At 44.9% G+C, this 27,934-nt stretch overlaps 1 protein-coding gene across 1 annotated transcript in view; it reads left to right on the plus strand.

Moving 5' to 3' along the window:
- amph (amphiphysin) overlaps positions 1–27,934 on the plus strand; it is a 254,448-nt gene that overhangs the window by 120,995 nt on the left and 105,519 nt on the right. Inside the window, exon 7 of the mRNA XM_056293150.1 lies at positions 1,077–1,162. Within this exon, the coding sequence (XP_056149125.1) occupies positions 1,077–1,162 (86 nt within the window). The remainder of the gene's footprint in view (positions 1–1,076; positions 1,163–27,934) is intronic.

A 27,934-nucleotide genomic window follows, 5' to 3' on the forward strand; every position in this document is an offset into this window, starting at 1 on the left:
TTATTGATTGTAGGTGATCGAAGTAAATTGAGTAGACACAATTTTAATGGAGTAGTGGTGTAAATGATTGGACATGATTCTCTCACTAAATGTTGTGTCCAGATGAACTGATTCAACGCTCTGGGATTTTCTTACCTGAAGTATTGAGCATGCATCAAGACATGATTTAAATGTGGGTAAAAGTCATCTACATGGTCTTGTTTTAACAAGCAGATCAAGTTTTAGAATACATGTGTCTCACTGGCCGACTACAAGAGTGCTCTCCTGAAGCTTACACACTACTGTTATCAATGTGAGCATTTTGCTCTGTGCAGCTGTTTATTTGAGTTGACTTAGGAGGTTTTGTGTATCAGAAGAACGTTCCACTGAGCTGGATAAGAGAAGATACTCATGCTGTTTGATAGAGACAGCAGAGATGCTTGTGTGTCGGCTTTTCCACGATAAAAGCCGCGGGCTCTGAAGACGGGGTCGGCTTTGACTCACTTCCAAAAAAAACTTTGCCACTCACCACTTCAAAAATAATTACGTTTATCACAAACTCAAAAATGTTCAAACTTGTTTCTAAGTTAACATAATAAAGAAACAAGAAGACCACTTATGGCATGAAACAAACTTAAATAGCGATAGCAGTCAAAAGATTTTTGCAACCGCCGCTTCAGTCACCCAACATTTAGTGTTCAACCCCTCTGGCTACCAACCATGGCGCCCCCTGCTGGGCGTCTCTCTCTAAGTTATATAACCAGCTGATGAGGGGTTGGAATCACCTGGGTTTAACCAGCAGCTCCACAGGAGGAGGGGCATTACAAGGAGAGGGAAATTTATACACATGCGCATGGCACTAGGGCTGTAACACCCCCTCCCATACCCAGCAGGGGCCGTGTGCAAAGGTGCACGCCCAGCTTCTATCGCACCACAAGTCAACGCAATCCATCATGAACAATAGTATACAATATACAGTAGTAAACACATTCATATGTGACACTTCCATTGAATAAATTTGAAGGAATAAACACAAGCACAAAAGCAGAATTAACTGCTGTGGCAGCTTGTTTACTGGTCGTTGTTTTGTTTCGCAGGCGGAGGAAGAGTTGAAGAAAGCCCAGAAAGTGTTTGATGAACTAAATGTTGGTCTGCAGGATGAACTGCCTACTCTCTGGGACAGGTGAGTTTGCTAGGAAACACACAACTGTGTTAATGCCAGATGATTCTGCTTGTTGGTCTGTAGGAGGTAGCATGTGTACTTCTGCATAACATCATCACACACAAAACACAACTGTGTTAAGGCCAGATGATTCTGCTTGTTGGTCTGTAGGAGGTAACGTGTGTACTTCTACACAACATCATCACACACAAAACACAACTGTGTTAAGGCCAGATGATTCTGCTTGTTGGTCTGTAGGAGGTAGCATGTGTACTTCTACATAACATCATCACACACAAAACACAGCTGTGTTAATCCCAGATGATTCTGCTTGTTGGTCTGTAGGAGGTAATGTGTGTACTTCTACATAACAGCATCACACACAAAACACAACTGTGTTAAGGCCAGATGATTCTGCTTGTTGGTCTGTAGGAGGTAACGTGTGTACTTCTACACAACATCATCACACAGAAAAACACAACTATGTTAAGGCCAGATGATTCTGCTTGTTGGTCTGTAGGAGGTAATGTGTGTACTTCTACATGTGTGGGATTGTATTTCATTTAATTCAAATCAATTTATTGTCACTAAAAACAATGTGCAGGCACATGTTAAAAATGAAATGAGGGCTGTGGCTTCACCAAACAGTGCAAGACAGACACACACAAACATAGCAAACACAGTATAAGATACACACACATGAAGACCACACACAATATAAGATATAAACACATGAAGACCACACACAGTATAAGATACACACACATGAAGACCACACACAGTATAAGATATCCACACATGAAGACCAAACACAGTATAAGATACACACACATGAAGACCAAACACAGTATAAGATATCCACACATGAAGACCAAACACAGTATAAGATACACACACATGAAGACCAAACACAGTATAAGATACACACACATGAAGACCACACACAATATAAGATATACACACATGAAGACCAAACGCAGTATAAGATATACACACATGAAGACCAAACACAGTATAAGATACACACACATGAAGACCACACACAGTATAAGATATACACACATGAAGACCAAACACAGTATAAGATACACACACATGAAGACCAAACACAGTATAAGATATACACACATGAAGACCAAACACAGTATAAGATATACACACATGAAGACCAAACACAGTATAAGATATACACACATGAAGACCAAACACAGTATAAGATACACACACATGAAGACCAAACACAGTATAAGATATACACACATGAAGACCAAACACAGTATAAGATATACAGACATGAAGACCAAACACAGTATAAGATATACACACATGAAGACCACACACAGTATAAGATATACACACATGAAGACCAAACACAATATAAGATATACACACATGAAGACCAAACACAGTATAAATATACACACATGAAGACCAAACACAGTATAAGATAAGATACACACATGAAGACCACACACAATATAAGATAAGATACACACATGAAGACCAAAAGCTAGAAATAAGTTAAAAGAGAGCTGGAGTACAAAATATTTAAAATATCTACAGACATTCAGTGGGTAGCCAGGTTCAGGTGGGCAACAGCTTGGGGAAAGAAGCTGTTTCTGAGCCTGGTAGTGGGGGCTCTGAGGCTCCTGTAGCGCCTCCCAGAGCACGGCAGGGGAGGGGAACAGTCCATGGTTGGGGTGGGTGGGATCTCTGCTGATGCTCAGACCCCTTCGAAGGCAGCGTTTGTGATAAATGTCTTTTATGGCTGGGAGCTGGGTACCGGTGATCTGCTGGGCCGCCTTGATGACCCGCTGCAGAGCTTTCTGGTCTACTGAGGTGTAGTTGCCGTACCACACTGACATGCAGCTGGTCAGGATGCTCTCTATGGTGCAGTGGTAGAAGTTGGGGAGAATTTTGGGGGATAGACGGGCGCTCCTCAGCCTCCTCAGGAAATGCAGGTGTTGTTGGGCCTTTTCACAAGGGCCTGGGTGTTTAATGTCCACGAAAGGTCCTCGCTGATGTGGACTCCAAGGAATTTAAAGCTGGAAACACGCTCCACTTCCACCCCATTGATGTGAATGGGGGAGTGGCTGCAGCTTCTAGACCTCCTGAAGTCCACAATCAGCTCCTTCGTCTTCTGCACATTAAGGACAAGATTGTTGGTAGTACACCATGATGTGAGGTGCTGAATCTCATCCCTGTAGGCCATCTCATCATTGTTGGTGATACGGCCAATGACTGTGGTGTCATCTGCAAACTTAACTATAACATTTGAAGGGTGAGTTGGCAGGCAGTTGTGGGTAAAGAGGGAGAAAAGGAGGGGGCTCAGAACACAGCCTTGAGGGGCACCTGTGCTGGGGGTCAGGGTGGAGGAGGTGTGGTCACCTAACCTAACAGACTGAGCTCTGTTGGTCAGGAAGTCCAGGGTCCAGTTACAGAGGGAGGGGTTGCGTGTGTGTGTAAGTACAGTAAGGAAGTAAGGAAGGAAGTATATGTGTGTGTGTGTGTGTGTGTGTGAGAGAGAGAGAGAGAGAGAGAGAGAGAGAGAGAGTGTGTGTGTTGTGTGGTGTATATGTGAGTGTGTTGTGTGAGTGTGTTGATGTGTGGTGTATGTGTGTGTGTGTGAGAGAGTGTGTTTGTGTGGTCATATTGAATTGAATACACCACAAAGACAAGATATTTAATGTTCAAACTGATAAACTTTACTGTTTTTTACAAATATTCCCTCATGTTGAATGTGATGCCTGCAACACGTTCCAAAGAAGCTGGGACAGGGGCAACAACAGACTGGGAAAGGTGAGGAATGCTCAGAAACCACCTGTTGGGAACATTCCACAGGGGGACAGGTTAACTGGGAACAGGAGAGGGTCATGATTGGGTATAAAAGGAGCCTCCCCGAAAGGCTCAGTCGTTCACAAGCAAGGATGGGGTGAGGTTCACCACTTTGTGAACAACTGCGTGAGCAAATAGTCCAACAGTTTAAGAACAACATTTCTCAACGTACAACTGCAAGGAATTTAGGGATTTCATCATTTCCAGTCCATAATATCTTCACAAGGTTCAGAGAATCCCGAGAAATCTCTGCATGTAAGCGGCAAGGCCCAAAACCAACACTGAATGCCCGTGACCTTCGACCCCTCAGGCGGCACTGCATTAAAAACCGACATCATTGTTTAAAGGATACTACCACGTGGGCTCAGGAGCACTTGGGAAAACCATCGTCAGTTAACACGGTTCGTCACTACATCTACAAGTGCAAGTTGAAACTCTACCATGCGAAGCCAAAGCCAGATATCAACACCACCCAGAAACACCGCCGGCTTCTCTGGCCCGAGCTCATCTGAGATGGACTGACCCAAAGTGGACAAGTGTGCTGTGGTCTGACGAGTCCACATTTCACATTGTTTTTGGAAATCATGGACGTCGTGTCCTCCGGGCTAAAGAGGAAAAGGACCATCCAGATTGTTATCAGAGCAAAGTCCAAAAGCCAGCATCTGTGATGGTATGAGGGGGGGGGCGGGTGTTAGTGCCCATGGCATCATGGGTAACTTGCACATCTGTGAAGGCACCAGTAATGCTGAAAGGTACATACAGGTTTTGGAGCAACATATGCTGCCATCCAAGCGACGTCTTTTTCAGGGACGCCCCTGCTTATTTCAGCAAGACAATGCCAAGCCACATTCTGCACGTGTTCCACCAGCGGGGCTTCGTAGTAAAAGAGTGCGGGTACTGGACTGGTCTGCCTGCAGTCCAGACCTGTCTCCCATTGAAAATGTGTGGCACATTAGGAAGCGCACAATACGACAACGGAGACCCCGGACTGTTGAGCAACTGAAGTCGTACATCAAGCAAGGATGGGAAAGAATTCCACCTACAAAGCTTCAACAAGTAGTGTCCCCAGTTCCTAAACGCTTATTGAGTGTTGTTAAAAGGAAAGGTGGTGGAGCACAGTGGTGAACATGCCTCTGTCCCAGCTTCTTTGGGACGTGTTGCAGGCATCAAATTCAAAATGAGGGAATATTTGCAAAAAAACAATAAAGTTTATCAGTGTGAACATTAAATATCTTGTCTTGTAGTGTATTCAACTGAATATAGGTGGGAAAGGATTTGCAAATCATTGAATTCTGTTTTTAGTCACCTTTTTACACAACGTCCCAACTTCATTGGAATTGGGTTTTGTACAAGTTGGCCACTACAGGTGAGACCGAGGAACACATAGCACACGCATGCCTCTACCTATAGTACTGCCCCCTGTATGTGAAGTATGTGGACTGAAGACACAGCTTCAGGAACATACACACTTGGTCAGTTTTAAGGGTGGTCCTCTTGCTAAGGGTGGGATCATTTTGTAATTTCATACAGACTACCTTTGAACTGTATTTTTTATAAGGGTGGGGATACCTGCAGTCAGTGTAGAATGAAGAAGTCACTTAGTTCAGTGATGAAACTTATCTGTCAATAAATGATGTATCCAGATGAACTTATTCAACCTTCTTTGATTTTCTTACCTGAATTATTGAGCATGCATCAAGGCACTGTGGTGGATACATATTTCAAGAAGAGGGAGGAACACATGGTGATGTATAAGACTGGAAGAAAGTTTACACAGGTGGACTATATCTTATGCAGGAGACTCAATCTAAAAGGGATTGGAGACTGCAAGGCGATGACAGCGGAGAAAGTTGCAAGGCAGCATTGGATGATGGTCTGTATGATGACTTTGGAGACCAAGAAAAGGAAGAGCATGAAGGCAGAGCCAGGGATCAAATGGTGGAAGTTAAGAAGGAAGACTGTTTGTGTGGAGTTCAGGGAGAAGTTACAGTTTTTCTCGATTCCTTTGGCACATTTTTCCATTCACAGTTTACTTTTTCAAAACAGCTCACACACATCCCTTAACAGAAGACAAAATGACCAAAACAGCATATGATGTTTGCAGAACAACACCACCTTCTCAAAACTTGCCACACACCCATCAAAACCAAACATTTCCATCAAAACCTACAATCTGGGCTCAATTGAAAATGTATGTTTTCTCATTTATTTAACAATGGATAACAAAACTGAAACTACCGCTATCAATATCAACCTCTGCCACCATCACTTCAACTTTTGTGCAGCACCCTCACAGTATTGACTGTTTTACCACTGACAACCATACTACAATTTGGGTTTTGTACTGAGTACTCTTACTTAGGGAATATACTGTCAGCAATTATTTGAAATCGCTATAAACATTTGAATACAGTAAAATATTGTAGTTCTGTTTTTGTATTGCTGAATAGAACTGTAAAGGATATTGTAAACAAGGACCTGTTCAACACCATTGATTTACATTTGTTCTACTGTGTACAAAATGGCAAAGATTCTCATACAAAAATAAATATTTATTGTCATGATTTTTCCACATTACATATACATACTGTAAGAAATCAAAATGGCAGCCTTCAATATACAGTAAAAAGGTAAAATCTCAAACTAAAAAGTCCATAAAAGCAAATGAAAAGACCCTGTAAATATTCATTTTTCAAACATTATCGATGCGGACCTAACGATTAGGCCACATGTTCTCATCTACACTACAGTTGATGTCTTCCTTTGCAATGCATTGTGGAAAAAATCTTCTGGAATGGCAAATCCAACTCTGGCAGTCTCCTGTGTGGATTGCCAAGCATGCAGCATTCATTGCATCCAGCAATTACAATTGGTCATGTGGCCTGTGATCATATACTTTCCAATGCCAGCAGGCGAAAAACTCTGATTGGATTTAGCATCGGAGAGCAAGCTGGAAGAAACAGACACATCATATGTGGGCAGTGAACCAGTCATTCACTATTTGTGAATGGTGGGCATGTGGCAGCACCAGCCTATTGTGCAAGGCATTGAGGAACGTAATAAGGGGATCGCTTTTGTATGGGCCTATGGTTGGTATATGGCAAGGGATTCCATTTGTGGAAATAGCTGTGTGACCGGTGTACTTTTTCATTGCGTTGTGTAGGAAAGACAGGACAACTTCTCTCATGCATGGGATCTGTATTCTGTTGCATATGAACAAAACAGGACAGGTTTCAGAAAACGTCAGATCAGCTCCTGCTGTAGCCTCTTTCTACATGTCCAAAGCGGGGAAGAGAGCGTAGCTAGCAACACCATTTTATACAAAAAGAAATAAAACATACCTGTCGCATATAAACAAAACAGGACAGGTTTCAGGAAACTTCAGATCAGCTCCTACTGTAGCCTATGCAAGAATTGGGACCCACATTAGACATACGACACATTAGGAATGGATAAAATACATTACAGGGGCAGACAAAATAAACACATACCTCTTTCTACATGTCCAGAGCGGGAAAGAGACAGAGGTTAGGGGGAACACACGTTTTGGGCTACTAACAGGAAATGGGGTCACACCAGGGAGGGGCTACTATAAGCGTTTCCTGATGATATAATAAAATAAAATAACAATGTTGGCAATGAAAATAATAATAATAATAATACTAATAATAATCATGTAGTGACACTTTGTGTAATTATATAACATTTTGTGGTTATGACGTTTTTAACCATGCTACAGCTGCACAGATTTTAATGTTGGCACCCCTCTGTCCTGGCACAGTTACTGTCTCCCTGTGACCAACGATATTACAGCCACATCTCCTAACTTTGGAGAGATTGAATACCGCCTCATCCACATAGATGAAGATATGTGTTGCATCCGCTTCCGGATCCATTACTCTCTACATTCAAGGAGAAATTCAGAGTAAATTACAACATATACGGAAGGTACTGTTTTCTACAGTAATTGAATGTTATGCAGCAAGACAAATCCTGTGCAGTGACAGATCCATACCTGTACATACTGTGCACACGCTGCTTTCACATTGTCGCTATTCCTTTGGAATGGTACCTTGTATAGCTGCTTCATTGCCACCGGATTGCGTTTGAGGATGTGGTCCATTGTTGCAACACTGACACTGTTCACATGACAATATCCCATCAGCCAAGACTGCTGCCTTGATCTCCCACAACCTGATGGCATTGTTAGCAACCACCATGTCCACAATAGCAGCCTCCTGTTCTGCAGTGAACATTCTCCCCCTGCCACCAGTGTGGGCCAGTGTGTTGTAGCCCAGTGAGGCAAATTTGTAATTTGTGATATTGGGCTATACAAATAAAATTGACTTGACTCTGTGAAAATTGTGCAATAGGCTGTAAATATACAGTAATCAGAATTCTACTGTATATTTTGAAAGTCCATTACTCTATTGTAAATGGCTTCAGTGAAACTACAGTACTGCATTGTATTGTGGCAACACACTTTACAAAAGTATAGAAATGGTTGTTGCCGTTTTTTGGTCCGCGGTGGTGTAGCAGTCTAAGCATCGGCTTTGTGTCGATGCAGTTGCCCACTGGGGATCGGGGTTCGCGCCCCAGTCTCGTCAGATTTGACTATGGCCGGACTCGATGAAGCAGCAATAATTGGCAATGCTGTCTTTAGGAGGGGGGAGGAGTTGGCTTGTGTTCGTCACATGAATGCGTCTCTGGGTGTGTCGGAAAAAGCTGTGGTTCGGCCTGGATTCGCCTTGTCACGAAAGTGGTGAGTGTCTCCTTTGAGACTGCCGGCCGGAGAGATGCAGCTGGCGAACGCATACAGTACGAAGGTGGGTGTTTGAACTAAAATAGGGATCAATTGGTCACTAAAGTGGGAGAAAAAGGGAAAAATCAGAAATAAAAAAAAAAGAAATGGTTGTTGCCAAGAGTGTGAAGACAGTGAAACACTGTACAGTAAATTGACTGTAAAGGCCAGCGAAGTGACATACCTATTTTCATTGCGGAACGTACAAACAATTGATGCCACAGTATGACGGCTCAGGTTTGGCTGAACCCTTTGGCCAGCCTCTCTCATGGAGAGGCCATGATTGACTACGTGATCGATGATTGTTGCCCTAATTTCATTAGAGCATCTTACACGAATGCCACATCCCCTGACAGGGACCCCTCTACCTCTACTATGACCTCTTCCTTGTCCTCACTGAGGTTGTTGGTGGCGGCCTCCTTGATCCATGCTTGGTATCAACTTCAATCTATTGACCTCTTGTGTAGGTTGAGAACTAATTGATGAATTGTGCATAGAGAGTTCACACAGGTGCTGACAATATTCAGAATAGAGAGAGCAGTTTCAGTAGGCTGCTACTAAGTGTCTGCAATGTGTTGACATGGTTATTCAGTTAGGTTTTGTGTCTCTCTCTGAGAAGTGTGTTAACTGTTTCGAAAAGTGTGTTAAAAGTCAAAGAAAATTGTGTGAAAGCAATGAGAAATAGTTAACCCATTCATCAGAGAAGACTCTTGCTGTGCAAAGAAGGTGTGAGTATTAGATTAAGTTGACCGATGATTCGCTAAATGTGTGTAAGCAATCAAAAAAATGTAAGACAGGCACTGGGTGGTAGTAAGGAGTTGCCGGATGGCTGGGAAACCACTGCAGAAATAGTGAGGGAGACAGCTAGGAAGGTACTTGGAGTGTCATCAGAACAGAGGAGGGAAGATGAGGAGACTTGGTCAAATGAGGAAGTACAGCAATTTAAAGAGAGGAAGAGGTTGGCAAAGAAGAAGTGGTATAGTCAGAGAGATGAAGAAAGTAGACAGGAGTACAAGGAGATACAGCATAGAGTGTAGAGAGGTGGTGAAGGAAAAGGTGTATGGTGAATTGTATGAGAAATTGAACACTAAGGAAGGAGAAAAGGAATCAGGAATAAGGAATCAGGAACACTTTTTGTCATTTCACTTCATATACTTGTGTACATGAAATGAAACGACATTTTGTTTCCCCCAGCCCACAGCAGTGCAACACAAACAAAAACACATATCTAAAAATTACAAGAACACGTATATCCAAACTAGAATGCATATATCTAAACTAGAATGCATATATCCAAAATAAGAACACATATATCAGAACTAAGAACACATATATCCAAAATAAGAACACATTGTGGCAGGAATGAGGAAAAACACAGGAGACCAAGGCGAGTTTGATGTTTATTCCTCAACTCCAAAAACCAACTGCAGCAGGAACAACCTTGCCCCGGCGAGCCCGGGAACGTAAACCACGCCCCCAGCTCACAGTCCTGCTGAGTGAGAGGCATAGCCCCTAGTGTCCGCCACACAGCCCCCCCCCCCCGAACACCCAGAAGGGACTCCTGGAAAGAAAATTAGTGTCTCACTGGAGGCTTAAGCAGCCTGCCATAACGGCTGCGCCGTCCCTCAGCCGAAACAGTAGGTGAAACACAGTCCAAAGCCGGCTAAGAAGCAGAACGCTGAACCCGTGAAGACACTGCCGGGGTCCTGGAAGGAGGACGACCCCGACGGGGAACCTGGGCCGGAAACACAACTTCGCCTGCCACCCTGTGCACCGGTTTAAGCCTATCAAGCGTGACACGCTCCCTACGCCCACCCATATCTAGCACAAAACCCTTAGGACCCGTCTCAAGAACCCGAAATGGGCCATCGTATGAGGGTCGGAGGGGCGAGCGGTGAGCATCAAGCCGTACGAAAACAAAATGAGCCGACATGAGCTCCGCAGGCACGAACGACAGCAGAAAACAGTGGTGAACGGGGCCTGGAACCCGAGTGCTGTCGGACAAAAAAGGATAAACGGCCGGACGGGGTCGAGGAGCGGAACTCCCAGGCAAAAATTCCCCAGGGGCGCGGAGCGGCTGACCGAGCACCAGCTCAGCGGGTGAAGCATCGAGGTCCTCCTTAGGAGCTGAACGCAACCCGAGCATAACCCAAGGTAAACGATCCACCCAGTTACCATCCGAGAGCGCAGCGCGCAGCGCTGCCTTGAGCAACCGGTGAAAACTTTCACACAACCCGTTAGCCTGAGGGTGATACGCGGTAGTGCGGTGTACCTGCACACCCAAGGATCACGCAAGTGCCGACCAGAGCTCTGACACGAACTGGGGGCCCCTGTCTGAGGTGATATCTGACGGAGTGCCGAAACGAGCGACCCAGGAGGAAAGAAAAGCGCGAGGATGTTGTGGAGGATAGAGGGACAGCCTCTGGCCACCTGGTGGTCCGATCTACCATTGTGAGCAGGTGCGTAAAACCCTGTGAAGAAGGTAGAGGGCCCACCAGGTCCACATGCACGTGGTCGAAATGTCTGGCCGGGATCGGAAACGGTTCGAGGGGCGACTTAGTGTGCTGGTGGACCTTAGCGCGCTGGCACGCTACACATGCAGCTGCCCACCCCTTTACGTCCTTGCGGAGGCCAGTCCAGACGAACTTGGAACCGACCAACTTCACCGACGCCCGAACTCCAGGGCGCGAGAGGGAGTGAATCGAATCGAAAACTCGACGGCGCCAGGTAACTGGAACAACGGGGCGGGGACGGCCGGTGGAGACATCGCAGAGGAGGGCAGGACTGCCTTCCTGCATCACAGCGTCCTCTAGCTTGAGACCGGTACGCGTTGACCTAAGGGCAAGGACGTCCGGGTCGCTGGGCTGGTCGGCAGCCATAGCGGAGAAATCCACACCGAGGTGCACAGGACACACAAGCACACGCGACAGACAATCAGCAACAGGGTTGGACTTCCCGGCCACATGCTGAATGTCCGTTGTGAACTCGGAGATCGCCGCTAGGTGGCGCTGTTGACGAGCAGACCACGGCTCAGTCACCTTGGACATGGCAAAAGTCAGCGGCTTATGATCCACATAAGCCGTGAATGGGCGACCCTCCAGCAGGAAGCGGAAATGCCGGGTTGCAAGGTGCAGCGCCAGCAACTCCCGGTCAAAAACGCTGTACTTGCGCTCGCAATCTCACAGTTTGCGGCTAAAAAATGCGAGTGGCTGCCATGCATTCGCCACACGCTGTTCAACCACAGCCCCCACGGCTATGTCAGACGCATCGGTTGTTAAAGCTATGGACGCCGTGGGTGTGGGATAGGCGAGGAGGGCAGCGTTAGCCAGGGCGCACTTAGCTCCGTCAAAGGCCTGGACCTGTTCGGGAGTGCAGTCGACAGGGTCGTTAGCCTTCTTAAGTCGCAGGGCTTTGTAAAGTGGCTGAAGGAGGTGGGCAGCGCGAGGGAGGAAACGGTTATAGAAATTCACCATTCCCAAGAATTCCTGCAATGCCTTAACAGAGACTGGGCGGGGAAATTCCGCCACCGCTTGCACCTTAGAAGGCAACGGGACCGCGCCTTGCGGCGAAATGTGGTGACCCAAGAATTCAATCACCGGCAGTCCAAACTGACACTTGGCCGGGTTGACTATCAGGCCGTGTTCGTCCAGACGATGGAAAACCTGTTTCAAGTGCGCCAGGTGCTCTTCAGCTGACGGACTGGCAACTAATATGTCGTCGAGATAAACGAACACGAAATCAAGGTCACGCAACACCGAGTCCATCAGCCTCTGAAAGGTTTGCGCTGCCCCCTTCAAGCCAAAAGGCATGCGCATGAACTCAAAAAGCCCAAATGGGGTGATCACTGCTGTCTTGGGCACGTCCTCTGAGCGCACGGGAACCTGATGATAGCCGCGCACCAGATCCACCTTAGAGAAGATAGTGGTACCTGCCAGGCGTATGGAAAAGTCCTGTATGTGTGGGATGGGATAGCGGTCATTGGCGGTGACGTTGTTCAGGCGGTGAAAATCGCCGCAAGGCCGCCACGACCCATCCGCCTTGGGCACCATGTGAAGCGGCGAGGCCCACGGGCTGTTGGAACGCCTCACTATACCCAGACGCTCCATGATGGCGAACTCCTCCTCAGCTGGAGCCCATTTTACCACGTCGAGGGCGGTCCCAGCGTGGGAATGAAATGTTCTACCCCGTGTTTAGTAACCGCGGTGGAAAAGGCAGGCGTAGTCACCGATGGAAAATCCGCCAGCAAACGCTGAAAAACATCCCCTGATGCTAAAAAGTTAGCGTGTGTTAACGGCCCGGCTCCCCCTGTGTCACACGGAACAGTGGCGAAAGACACAGCATCAATTAAACGGCGGTTTGCAACATCAACCAGCAGACCATTAGCACACAGAACATCCGCGCCGATAATAGGAACCGTAATGGCGGCCACTACAAAGTCCCACTCAAAATGGCGCCCGTGGAAGCAAACAGTCACCAGCCTTGTGCCAAACGTCGCAATGGACAAACCGTTAGCTGCACTTAACTGTGGGCCACCGCCTTCGGCCGACCTGTCTATCTTAGCAGGAGGGAGTAGGCTCTTTTGTGAGCCTGAGTCCACCAGAAACCGTCTTCCTGACATCGTGTCCTTAATGAAGAGCAGCTCACTACGTCCGCCAGCGCCCACAGCTGCTACTGAGCGCTGCCCGGGAGTTTCCCGGCGCCTCAAACGTGCACGGAGGGACGCAGCGCCCTGCCTTGCCGCCGAACCGCTGGTGGAAGAAACAGAGGCCTCTCCCGTGCCGTCTCCGGGCAGTCACTCCAGCCACCACTGCCGGGTCCGCATCCTCCGACGTCGGCTGCAGAGGCTCCGATGCCACACTCTGCACAGAGAACCGTCTGGTAGCCAGCAGGACCCAATCGGCCTCCTCAGCCAAACCTCGGCAGTCACCAGCGGCCAGACACGGGGAGTAAGCCAAAGCCGCGCGACCAGGAGACGGAAGCTGGCGCAGGAAAACGTGCGGGAAAAGGACCCCACCTTCGTCCGAGCCTAGCAGCGACAGCATATTGTCCATGAGATCCACAGCCGTCCCGTCGCCCAAACCGGATAGGGAAAGGATTCTATCTGCCCTCTCTGCGGTAGATAGACTGTACCTCCGGAGCAGAAGACGTTTGAGGGTGACGTATTTATCGTGTTGCGGAGGGGCGCGCAACAGCTGCATGGCCCGGCGTGTGGACTGCTGGTCCAGCGCAGCGACGACCAGATAGTATCTGGAGTCGTCCGCGGAGATTCCACGAAGGTGGAACAGCGCCTCGACATGCTGGAACCACGAGGCCGGGTCGCTCTGCCAGAACTCTGGGAGTTTCACAGCCGCGGCGAGAACGGCCGGCTGTGAGAGTTGGGGCGGCGTGGCCGAAGTGGATTCACACACATCTTCCGCTCCAAACATGTTCAATTCGGGGTCACCAATGTGGCAGGAATGAGGAAAAACACATGAGACCAAGGCGAGTTTGATGTTTATTCCTCAACTCCAAAAACCAACTGCAGCAGGAACAACCCTGCCCCGGCGAGCCCGGGAACGTAAACCACGCCCCCAGCTCACAGTCCTGCTGGGTGAGAGGCATAGCCCCTAGTGTCCGCCACAACATATATAAAAACTAAGAACACATATATCCAAAGTAGAATGCATATATCCAAAATAAGAACACATATATCAGAACTAAGAACACATATATCCAAAATAAGAACACATATATAAAAACTAAGAACACATATATCCAAACTAGAACACATATATCCAAAATAAGAAAACATATATCCAAACTAAGAACACATATATTCAAACTAAGAACACATATATCCAAACTAGAACACATGTATCCAAAATAAGAACACATATATCCAAACTAAGAACACATATACCCAAAACAAGAACACATATATCCAAACTAAGAACACATATATCGAAACGAGAACACATATTTCCAAACTAAGAACACATATATCAAAACTACTACTACTTTCGGCTGCTCCCGTTAGGGGTCGCCACAGCGGATCATCCGTTTGCATTTCTTCCTGTCTTCTGCGTCTTCCTCTGTCACACCAGCCACCTGCATGTCTTCCCTCACCACATCCATAAACCTCCTCTTTGGCCTTCCTCTTCTCCTCTTCCCTGGCAGCTCCATATTCAGCATCCTTCTCCCAATATACTCAGCATCTCTCCTCCACACATGTCCAAGCCATCTCAATCTTGCCTCTCTTGCTTTGTCTCCAAACTGTCCAACCTGAGCGGTCCCTCTAATATAATCATTCCTAATCCTGTCCTTCTTCGTTACTCCCAGTGAAAATCTTAGCATCTTCAACTCTGCCACCTCCAGCTCCACCTCCTGTCTTTTCGTCAGTGCCACTGTCTCCAAACCATATAACATAGTTGGTCTCACAACCATCTTGTAAACTTTCCCTTTAACTCTTGCTGGTACCCTTCTGTCGCAAATCACTCCTGACACACTTCTCCACCCACTCCACCCTGCCTGCTCTCTCTTCTTCACCTCTCTACTGCACTCCCCGTTACTTTGGACAGTTGACCCCAAGTATTTAAACTCAAATGCCTTTGTCACCTCCACTCCTTGCATCCTGACCATTCCACTGTCCTCTCTCTCATTCACGCATAGGTATTCTGTCTTGCTCCTACTGACTTTCATTCCTCTTCTCTCCAGTGCATACCTCCACCTCTCCAGGCTCTCCTCAACCTGTACCCTATTCTCACTACAGATCACAATGTCATCCGCGAGCATCATCGTCCATGGAGACTCCTGCCACATCTTGTCCGTCAACCTGTCCATCACCATTGCAAACAAGAAAGGGCTCAGAGCCGATCCCTGATGTAGTCCCACCTCCACCTTGAACCCATCTGTCATTCCAACCACACACCTCACCATTGTCACACTTCCCTCATACATATCCTGCACCACTCCTACATACTTCTCTGCAACTCCTGACTTCCTCATACAATACCACACCTCCTCTCTCGGCACTCTGTCATAAGCTTTCTCTAAATCTTCAAAGACACAATGCAACTCTTTCTGGCCTTCTCTATACTTCTCAATCAACATTCTCAAAGCAAACATCGCATCTGTGGTGCTCTTTCATGGCATGAACCCATACTGCTGCTCGCTGATCATCACCTCTCCTCTTAACCTAGCTTCTATTACTCTTTCCCAAATCTTCATGCTGTGGCTGATCAACTTTATACCTCTGTAGTTGTTACAGTTCTGCACATCGCCCTTGTTCTTGAAAATCGGTACCAGTATGCTTCTTCTCCACTCCTCAGGCATCGTTTCACTTTCCAGGATTGTGTTAAACAATTTAGTTAAAAACTCCACTGCCATCTCTCCTAAACATCTCCATGCTTCCACAGGTATGTCATCAGGACCAGCTGCCTTTCCACTCTTCATCCTCTTCATAGCTGCCCTCACTTCCTCCTTGCTAATCCGCTGAACTTCCTGATTCACTATCCCTACATCATCCAACCTTCTCTCTCTCTCATTTTCTTCATTCATCAGCCCCTCAAAGTATTCCTTCCACCTTCTTAGCACACTCTCCTCGCTTGTCAGCACATTTCCATCTCTATCCTTGATCGCCCTAACTTGCTACACATCCTTTGCAGCTTGGTCCCTCTGTCTAGCCAATCGGTACATGTCCTTTTATCCTTCCTTAGTGTCTAATCTGTCATACAACTCACCATACGCCTTTTCCTTTGCCTTTGCCACCTCTCTCTTTGCTTTACGCTGCATCTCCTTGTACTCCTGTCTACTTTCTTCATCTCTCTTACTATCCCACTTCTTCTTTGCCAACCTTTTCCTCTGTATAATTTGCTGTACTTCCTCATTCCACCACCAAGTCTCCTTGTCTTCCTTCCTCTGTCCTGATGACACACCAAGTACCTTCCTAGCTGTCTCCCTCACTATTTCTGCAGTGGTTGTCCAGCCATCTGGCAACTCTTCACTACCACCCAGTGCCTGTCTTAACTCCTGCCTGAACTCCACACAACAGTCTTCCTTCTTCAACTTCCACCATTTGATCTTCGGCTGTGTCTTCACTCGCTTCCTCTTCTTGGTCTCCAAAGTCATCCTACAGACCACCATCCGATGCTGCCTAGCTACATTCTCCCCTGTCACCACCTTGCAGTCTCCAATCCCTTTTAGATGGCGCCTTCTACATAAGATATAGTCCACCTGTGTGCACTTTCCTCCAGTCTTGTATGTCACCCTGTGTTCCTCCCTCTTCTTGAAATATGTATTCACTACAGCCATTTCCATCCTTTTCACAAAATCGACCACCATCTGTCCTTCCACATTTCTCTTCTTGACTCCATACCTTCCCATCACCTCCTCATCACCTCTGTTCCCTTCACCAACATGTCCATTGAAGTCCGCTCCAATCACCACTCTCTCCTCCTTGGGTACCCTCTCCACCATGTCGTCCAACTCACTCCAGAATTCCTCTTTTTCATCCATCTCACACCCAACTTGCGGGGCATATGCGCTGATAACATTCAGCAATAAACCTTCAATTTCCAGCTTCATACTCATCACTCTGTCTGACACTCTCTTCACCTCCAGCACGCTCTTGACATACTCTTCCTTCAGAATTACCCCTACCCCATTACTCCTCCCATTCACACCATGGTAGAAGAGTTTGAAGCCACCTCCGATACTCCTGGCCTTACTCCCCTTCCACCTGGTCTCTTGCACACACAGTATGCCTACCTTTCTTCTTTCCATCATGTCAGCCAGCTCTCTCCCTTTACCAGTCATAGTGCCAACATTCAAAGTTCCAACTCTCACCTCCACATGCCTACCCTTCCTCCTCTCTAGCTGCCTCTGGACATGCTTTCCCCCTCTCCTTCTCCTTCGCCCAACAGTAGCATAGTTTCCACTGACACCCTGCTGGTTAACAGTCCCGGTGGCGGTCGTTGGTAACCCGGGCCTCGACCGATCCGGTATGTAAGTCTTATTTATGATCCGCATACTTGATTTGGCAAAGATTTTATGCCGGATGCCCTTCCTGACGCAACCCTCCCCATTTGTCCGGGCTTGGGACCGGCACTAAGGATGCACTGGCTTGTGCATCCTCAGTGGCTGGGTTAACACATATATCAAAACGAGAACACATATATCCAAACTAGAACACATATACCCAAAACAAGAGCACATATGTATATCCAAATTAAGAACACATATCTCCAAACTAAGAACACATATACCCAAAACAAGAACACATATGTATATCCAAATGAAGAACACATATATCCAAACTAGAACACATATATCAAAACGAGAACACATATATCCAAACTAAGAACACATATATCCAAACTAGAACACATATACCCAAAACAAGAACACATATGTATATCCAAATTAAGAACACATATATCCAAACTAGAACACATATCCAAACTAGAACACATATACCCAAAATAAGAATACATATATCCAAACTAAGAACACATATATCCAAACAAACACATATATCCAAACTAAAAACACATATATCCAAAATAAGAACACATATCCAAACTAAACACATATGTCCAAACTAGAACACATATATCCAAAATAGGAATACATATATCCAAACTAATAGCACATATATCCAAACTAAACACATTTATCCAAACTAAGAACACATATATCCAATCTAAACACAGTATATCCAAACTAAGAACACATATATCCAAACTAAGAACACATATATCCAAGCTAAACACATATATCCAAACTACTACTATTACTATTTTCTGCTGCTGCCGTTAGTGGTCGCCACAGCGGATCATCCGTTTCGATTTCTTCCTGTCTTCTGCATCTTCCTCTGTCACACCAGCCACCTGCATGTCCTCCCTCACCACATCCATAAACCTCCTCTTTGGCCTTCCTCTTTTCCTCTTCCCTGGCAGCTCCATATTCAGTATCTTTCTCTCAATATACCCAGCATCTCTCCTCCACACATGTCCAAGTCATCTCAGTCTTGCCTCTCTTGCTTTGTCTCCAAACCGTCCAACTTGAGCGGTCCCTCTAATGCAATCATTCCTAATCATGTCTTTCTTCGTCACCCCCAATGAAAATCTTAGCATCTTCAACACTGCCACCTCCAGCTCCGCCTCCTGTCTTTTCGTCAGTGCCACTGTCTCCAAACCATATAACATAGCTGGTCTCAGAACCATCTTGTGAATCTTCCCTTTAACTCTTGCTGGTACCCTTCTGTCGCAAATCACTCCTGACACTCTTCTCCACCCACTCCACCCTGCCTGCACTCTCTTCTTCACCTCTCTTCTGCACTCCCCATTACTTTGGACAGTTGACCCCAAGTATTTAAACTCAAATGCCTTCATCACCTCCACTCCTTGCATCCTGACCATTCCACTGTCCTCCCTGTCATTCATACATAGGCATTCCATCTTGCTCCTACTGACTTTCATTCCTGTTCTCTCCAATGCATACCTCCACCTCACCAGTCTCCCCTCAACCTGCACCCTACTCTTGCTACAGATCACAATGTCATCTGTGAACATCATCGTCCATGGAGACTCCTGCCTGATGTTGTCCATCAACCTGTCCATCACCATTGCAAACAAGAAAGGGCTCAGAGCCAATCCTTGATGTAATCCACCTCCACCTTGAACCCATCTGTCATTTCAATCGCACACATCGACATTGTCACACTTCTCTCATACATATCCTGCATCACTCCTAAATACTTCTCTGCAACTCCCGACTTCCTCATACAATACCACACCTCCTCTCCCAGCATCCTGTCATATGCTTTCTCTAAATCTACAAATACACAGTGTACCTCCTTCTGGCCTTCTCTATACTTCTCAATCAACATTATCAAAGCAAACATCGCATCTGTGGTGCTCTTTCATGGCCCAGCCACTGAGGATGCACAAGCCAGTGCATTCTTAGTGCCGGTCCCAAGCCCGGATAAATGGGGAGGGTTGCATAAGGAAGGGCATCCGGCATAAAATCTTTGCCAAATCAAATATGCTGATCATATAGCCAAACAAAGAACACATATATCCAAACTAAACACATATATCCAAACTAGAACACATATCCAAACTAGAACACATATATCCAAACTAGAACACATATATCCAAACTAGAACACATATATCCAAAATAAGAACATATATATCCAAACTAGAACACATATCCAAGCTAAACTCATATATCCAAAATAAGAACACATATATCCAAAACTAAGAACACATATATCCAAACTAAGAACACATATATCCAATCTAAGAACACATGTATCCAAACTAGAACACATATATCCAAACTAGAACACATATGTCCAAGCTAAACACATACATCCAAAATAAGAACACATATATCCAAAACTAAGAACACATATATCCAAACTAAGAACACATATATCCAAACTAAGAACACATATATCCAAACTAGAACACATATCCAAACTAGAACACATATATCCAAACCAAACACATATATCCAAACTAAGAACACATATATCCAAACTAGAACACATATATCCAAACTAAAACATATGCAACGGGGTCCGTGGTGGAGTAGTGGTCTAAGCATCGGCTTTGCGTCGATACAGTTGCCCACTGGGGACCGAGGTTCGCGCCTCGGTCTCGCCAGATCCGACTATGGCTGGATTTGATGAAGCAGCAATAATTGGCAATGCTGACTTCTGGATGGGGACGGAGTCGGCTTGCGTTTGTCACATGAATGCGTCTCTGTCTGTGTTGGAAAAAGCAGTGGTTCAGCCTGGATTCGCCTTTTCACGAAAATGGCGAGGTGTCTCCTTCACAACTGCCGGCCGGAAAGATGCAGTTGGCGAACACATGCAGTACAGAGTGGGTGTTTGAACTAAAATAGGGATCAATTGGCCACTAAGTTGGGAGAAAAAGGGAAAAATCAGAAATAAATTTCGAAAAAAAAATTGAAATAAAAACATATCCAAAATAAGAACACATATATCCAAACTAAGAACACAAATATCCAAAACAAGAGCACATATATCCAAACTAAGAACACATATCCAAACTACCAAGTACACATATATCCAAACTAAACACATATATCCAAACTAAGAACACATATATCCAAACTAAGAACACATATATCCAAGCTAGAACACATATCCAAACTACGAAGTACACATACACTACCGTTCAAAAGTTTGGGATCACCCAAACAATTTTGTGTTTTCCATGAAAAGTCACACTTATTCACCACCATATGTTGTGAAATGAATAGAAAATAGAGTCAAGACATTGACAAGGTTAGAAATAATGATTTGTATTTGAAATAAGATTTTTTTTACATCAAACTTTGCTTTCGTCAAAGAATCCTCCATTTGCAGCAATTACAGCATTGCAGACCTTTGGCATTCTAGCTGTTAATTTGTTGAGGTAATCTGGAGAAATTGCACCCCACGCTTCCAGAAGCAGCTCCCACAAGTTGGATTGGTTGGATGGGCACTTCTTTGAGCAGATTGAGTTTCTGGAGCATCACATTTGTGGGGTCAATTAAATGCTCAAAATGGCCAGAAAAAGAGAACTTTCATCTGAAACTCGACAGTCTATTCTTGTTCTTAGAAATGAAGGCTATTCCATGCGAGAAATTGCCAAGAAATTGAAGATTTCCTACACCGGTGTGTACTACTCCCTTCAGAGGACAGCACAAACAGGCTCTAACCAGAGTAGAAAAAGAAGTGGGAGGCCGCGTTGCACAACTGAGCAAGAAGATAAGTACATTAGAGTCTCTAGTTTGAGAAACAGACGCCTCACAGGTCCCCAACTGGCATCTTCATTAAATAGTACCTGTTAGAGCCTGTTTGTGCTGTCCTCTGAAGGGAGTAGTACACACCGGTGTAGGAAATCTTCAATTTCTTAGCAATTTCTCGCATGGAATAGCCTTCATTTCTAAGAACAAGAATAGACTGTCGAGTTTCAGATGAAAGTTCTCTTTTTCTGGCCATTTTGAGCGTTTAATTGACCCCACAAATGTGATGCTCCAGAAACTCAATCTGCTCAAAGAAGTGCCCATCCAACCAATCCAACTTGTGGGAGCTGCTTCTGGAAGCGTGGGGTGCAATTTCTCCAGATTACCTCAACAAATTAACAGCTAGAATGCCAAAGGTCTGCAATGCTGTAATTGCTGCAAATGGAGGATTCTTTGACGAAAGCAAAGTTTGATGTAAAAAAAATCTTATTTCAAATACAAATCATTATTTCTAACCTTGTCAATGTCTTGACTCTATTTTCTATTCATTTCACAACATATGGTGGTGAATAAGTGTGACTTTTCATGGAAAACACGAAATTGTTTGGGTGATCCCAAACTTTTGAACGGTAGTGTATATCCAAACTAAACACATATATCCAAACTAAACACATATATCCAAACTAAGAACACAGATATCCAAAATAAGAACACATATATCCAAACTAGAACACATATATCCAAACTGAGCAACAAAAAAAAAATCGCTGTTCAAGAGAATGAATACCAGCCAGGATGACTGTCAGAACTGCTGGTCTGCATGGGGTAGCAGTTAGCTTAGCCTGCCCCACTTCTGCATCCTGTCAGACCGCCCTCGGTGTTTCCTCTTCGGATGCAGCTCCGAGCAGGGCAGTGGTCCCTGGGTCCACAAGAAGCAGCAGACCAAGCTCTCCCAGCCAATCAAGCCACGTCTCCCATTCTCAACGAAGACACAAATTTAGATGCAGACGTGGACAAACATAATTTTGCGCCATCATCTTACCACACTGGTACTGAGTGAGACCGCCACAAATGTGAATTTGCACCACCATCTTCCCACACCATTGGCTAGACAGAGGAACCGAGCTAGGATGGCTGTGCAGCACATTAGGGTGATGAAGGATAGAGAATTAAATGTGCTTACAAGCAAAGAGAGTATGTTGAAAAGGTGGAAGGAGTACTTTGAGGGGCTGATGAATGAAGTGAAGAAATCGGTTTATGGTTTATGCATATTAGCTATATAATCTAATCTGATTATGTATATAATTATTATTATTTATATATCCAAATATATGATATTTGTAATAACATTATTCTATATATTATCCATCCATCCATCCATCCATTATCTGAACTGCTTATCCTGCTCTGAGGGTCATGGGGATGCTGGAGCCTACTCCAGCAGTCGTTGGGCGGCAGGTGGGGAGACACGCCAGGCCATCACAGGGCCCACACACACACACACACACACACACACACACATTCATACTAAGGCACAATTTAGTATGGCCGATTCACCTGACTTACATGCCTTTGGACTGTGGAGAAACAAGTTTGTACTGTCTCATAAGGAATTGACTTGACTCACTGGATTATTTTGCTCCTTATTTGTTGACCACTTTCCCTACTGTTGAGTGTTTCTTTTAACAAAGTTATATATATAATAGAATATATAGAATACATATATAAAATAGAAGAATAGAATAGCGTTTTGTGTTTTTTTTCCAGAAACCATCAATGGTGTGGATAAAAGTGCCCAACAAACGAGGAGCAGAAAATTAAGATAGATGTAGGAAAAAACTTTAACACATAGCAGAACAAGCTTGTTTCGTGCGTCACACGCTCATCAGCTTAACTCAACCTTGACATCAGTGTCGGACTCTATAGGGATGATGAGCTAGCAATTTGTAGCAAAACACCAAGAGAGGTCAAGCAATTTAAGAAATTGATATGCAAAATATTCTGAAATAATGGGCTAAAAATCACATTTGAAGCAAACAAAAAACAAATTGACTTTCTGGACGTCTCAGTGGAGCTTAGGAATGGCACATACAAGCCGTACATTAAGCCCAACACAAGAATCATGAACAAATCAATGCCACCTTCATCACAACTGGACACCCCCAACTACAACTGCCGTGTGAACAACTCATGCCCCCTCGGAAGAAAATGCCAGACAAAGGGAGTTATCTACCAAGCTACGGTGACGAGAGATGAAATGGCAAAATAGAGACATACATGGGTCTAACAGAGGGAACATTCAAACAGAGGTTTAATGCACACATGTGTAGCTTTAGAAACAACTGTTAAAGAATGTCACATCTTTGGTTGCCCCTGTTAGAACCAAACGCCCTAAACTAGTCACAGAGCCATGGCTCAATGACACCACCCGCGCTCTTAGAGGCACATGTAGATGTGCTTAGAGAAAGTGGAAGAAAGACAAACTTCATGTCTCCTTAGGAATTCTAAGAGACTGCTTATCAGAGTACCAGAGAGCTGTTAAATCTGCAAAAACACAATTTCTATCAAACCTTGTGTCCAACAATTGTCATAGGCCTCAGGTTCTTTTTAATACTATTAACACTCTTATAAATCCATGTGAGTCTCCTTGCATCGTGCCAATGCCCACGCTCTGTGAAGAATTTCTTAAAGTTTTTACAGATAAGATCTCTGCTATTAGGGCCTCACCATCCTCTTTGACCTCAGAACCTGCTATTTATTCTATGGGCCCAGCTGTCTTAGAGCAGTTTGAGCCCATGTCCCCCTCCTTTATATCTGAGGTAGTTAACCATTTGAGGCCTTCAGCTTGCCCCCTTGACAGTATTCCACCCAGACTGTTAACGTATGTTTTTACAACTGTTGTCTTGTGTTGTAAATTTTTAAAAAACATATGTCTTTTCATTGTTTTGCTGATGATTTGCAAATCTATCTGCCTATAAAAACAAACAGCAGAGACTCTATACAGGCTTTGCTGAGTTGTTTAAAGGATGTCAAAACATGGATGGAGTTAAATTTCCTGAAACTAAATCAAATAACACTGAAATTATTGTATATGGACAGCCTGATCTGCTGGATGGTTATGATAGCGCTCTTGGCCCTTTAGCTTCCTACAGTCACTCTTCTGTTAGGAATCTTGGTGTGATGTTTGACAGCTCTTTTAACTTTGACAAACAAATAAGCTCAGTAGTCAAAACAAGTTTTTTTCAATTACGACTTCTGGGAAAAGTAAAGGCCTATCTCCCTCCAAATGATCTTGAAAGGGTAATTCATGCATTTATTACCTCTCGTCTAGATTATTGTAACTCTTTGTATGTTGGCATAGCTCAGTCGTCGCTTCGTCGCCTGCAGCTTGTACAAAATGCAGCTGCTTGCCTGCTGACAGGAAAGAAGCGACGTGATCACGTAACGCCTGTACTGGCCTCCCTTCACTGGCTTCCTGTCTGTTTTAGGATCCAGTTTAAGATTTGATTACTTGTTTTCAAGTCGTTAAATGGGCGGGCACCGTCTTATTTATCTGAGCTAATATATTATCATACCCCAGTCAGAGCACCCAGGTCAGCAAACCAGATGCTCTTACATGTTCCGAGATCCAGGCTTAAGAATAGGGGTGACAGAGCCTTTGCAGTTGCTGCCCCTGATCTCTGGAACAATTTACCAGTACACAGAAGATCAGCTCAGACCCTAGAGACATTTAAATCTTGGTTAAAGATCTACCTCTTCTCGCTGGCATTCAATTCAAGTTGAGCTAGACACCGTGATTTTATTGTGGAAATATACTTTTACTCTTGTGTTTTATTGTTTACATTTTAATTCCTTTATTTTACTTTCACATGTATTTTTATATTCACGTGTGTTACTTATTTTATATTGTATTTTAAGCTTGTGCAGCACTTTGGTTCAACTGTGGTTGTTTTAAATGTGCTATAAAAATAAACTTGACTTGACTTGACTTGACTTTAAGCACTTATATTTGGTCATTGGCGGACAGAAACATTCAACCACCTGGAAAATCCTCTCAAAGAACAAAGCATATTCAACCAGTAGTAAAATATGCAATCTATGTCTAACTGACAAATATTTTATCATTTGCAAACCACAAATGTCCACATTGAATAACAGAAATGAATTGGCTAGCATTTGCAGGCATATATATATATATATACACATCTATTTTGTAATTATAATTATTTGACTTTCAGTTTTAGAAAAGCGCTATATAAGATTGATTTATTATTATTATTATTGTTATTATAATAAATAAATCATGAGAATGGACAAATACCATTAACCTTGTATTGTAACTTTATTGACAGCTGATGATTGCTTATGGCATGAAACAGTGTTGTACTGTCTCATAAAGAATTTACTTGACTTGATTATTTTGCTCATTTGCTGAGCACTTTCCCTACTGTTGAGTAATCCTTTTAACAAAGTTATATATATATACACACACACACACACACACACACACACACACACACACACACACATATATATATATATATATATATATATATATATATATAAAATAATTGTAATATATAATATACCCTCCAGCTCCTCCTGGGGGATCCCAAGGCATTCCCAGGCCAGGCTGGACATGTAGTCCTTCCAGCGAGTTCTGGGTCTAGCCCACGGTCTCCTCCCAGTTGGACATGCGTGGAAAACCTCCAAAGGAAGGCGCCCAGGAGGCATCCTAATCCGATGCCCGAACCTCCTCATCTGGCTCCTTTCGACGCGAAGGAGCAGCGGCTCTACTCCAAGCTCCCTCCAGATGTGTGAGCTCCTCACCCTATCTCTAAGGCTGAGCCCAGCACCCTACGAAGGAAACACATTTCAGCTGCTTGTATCTGCCATCTCACCCTTTCGGTCACTACCCAAAGCTCACGATCATAGGTGAGGGTTGGAATGAAGATTGACTGGTAAATTGAGAGCTTTGCCTTCTGGTTCAGCTCCCTCTTCACCACAATGGTCCGGTACAACATCCACATTACTGATGATGCTCCACCAATCCGCCTGTCTATCTTCCGCTCCATCCTACCCTCACTCATGGACAAGACCCTGAGATACTTGAACTCCTTCACTTGAGGCAACTAGTCATCCCCAACCCGGAGTGAGAAATCCGCCATTTTCCAGTCGAGAACCATGGCCTCAGACTTGGAGGTTCTGACTCTCATTACGGCCATTTCACACTCAGCTGCAAACCGCCCCAGTGCATGCTGGGGGTCGCGTTCTAATGAAGCCAACAAAACCACATCATCTGGGAGGAGCAGCGATGCAATTCTGAGGTTCCCAAAATGGACACACTCCTCACCTTGGCTGCACCTTGTGATCTTGTCCATGAATGTCACAAACAGAGAAAAGGGACAACCTTGATGGAGTCCGACATCCACCAAAAACGTGTTTGACTTTGTGCCGAGAATGCAGACACAGCTCTCACTTTGGTTATACAAGGACCAGATGGCTTGTAGCAACTGCCCCGGTACCCCATACTCCCACAGTACCCGCCACAGAGTGCCCCAGGCTACAGGGTCGTAAGCCTTCTCCAAGTCCTCCAAACACATGTAGACTGGGTGGTCAAACTCCCATGCCTCCCTCAGCACTTCCACAAGGGTAAAGAGTTGGTCCATTGTTCCACGGTCAGGATGGAATCCACATTGTTCCTCCAGGATGCGAGGTTCAACAATTGGTCAGAGTCTCCTTTCCATCACCCTAGAGTAGACTTTCACAGGGAGGCTGAGCTGTGTGATGCCCCGATAATTGGAGCACACCATTCATGCTCCTATTTTAAATATGGGAACCACCACCCCCAGTCTGGCACTCCACAGGTACTGCCCTCAACCTCCATGTGACACTGAAGAGTTTCCCCAATGTACAAGTCATGACAATTGTCCTGGCACTAAACGCCAGATACTATATTGCTCTGTTTGTGCCAGAGGACCCGATCCTTAGGGTGGACCAATTTCTGGTGCAGCGTGTTTTAGGGTTTGAAAGCAACTGAGATGCAGTGTTTGGAAAATAAGCTTTTCTGACACTCCTGCCACATGCAAAATCACCACTGGTTTATGCCTAGGCCGCTGTTGTCCTTGTCCTCTTTTTGATCAGCTTTTGCACTGTTTGGGCGTCTTCCTGGCTTTGACAAATGCCCAGTTAGGATAACCACACTTAACCAAGGCTTGTGTAGTGTGGGATTTCTCCCCTTCCCTGGCCGCTGTGTCAGAGAACATCTGTCGCAATCTTACAATGCTGTGATTGCAAACATTCCCAAACCCTCTGTGAATAGTACACATGGCCATTGTAACTCTAGTTAATGGTCACACCCATATTTGCATATGAAACTGGTCATTGGTTTGGGTCGTTATGCAACTGTATTGTTT

This window comes from Lampris incognitus, chromosome 14 (genome assembly GCF_029633865.1).
Source record: "Lampris incognitus isolate fLamInc1 chromosome 14, fLamInc1.hap2, whole genome shotgun sequence".
In the NCBI taxonomy this organism is placed as follows: domain Eukaryota; kingdom Metazoa; phylum Chordata; class Actinopteri; order Lampriformes; family Lampridae; genus Lampris; species Lampris incognitus.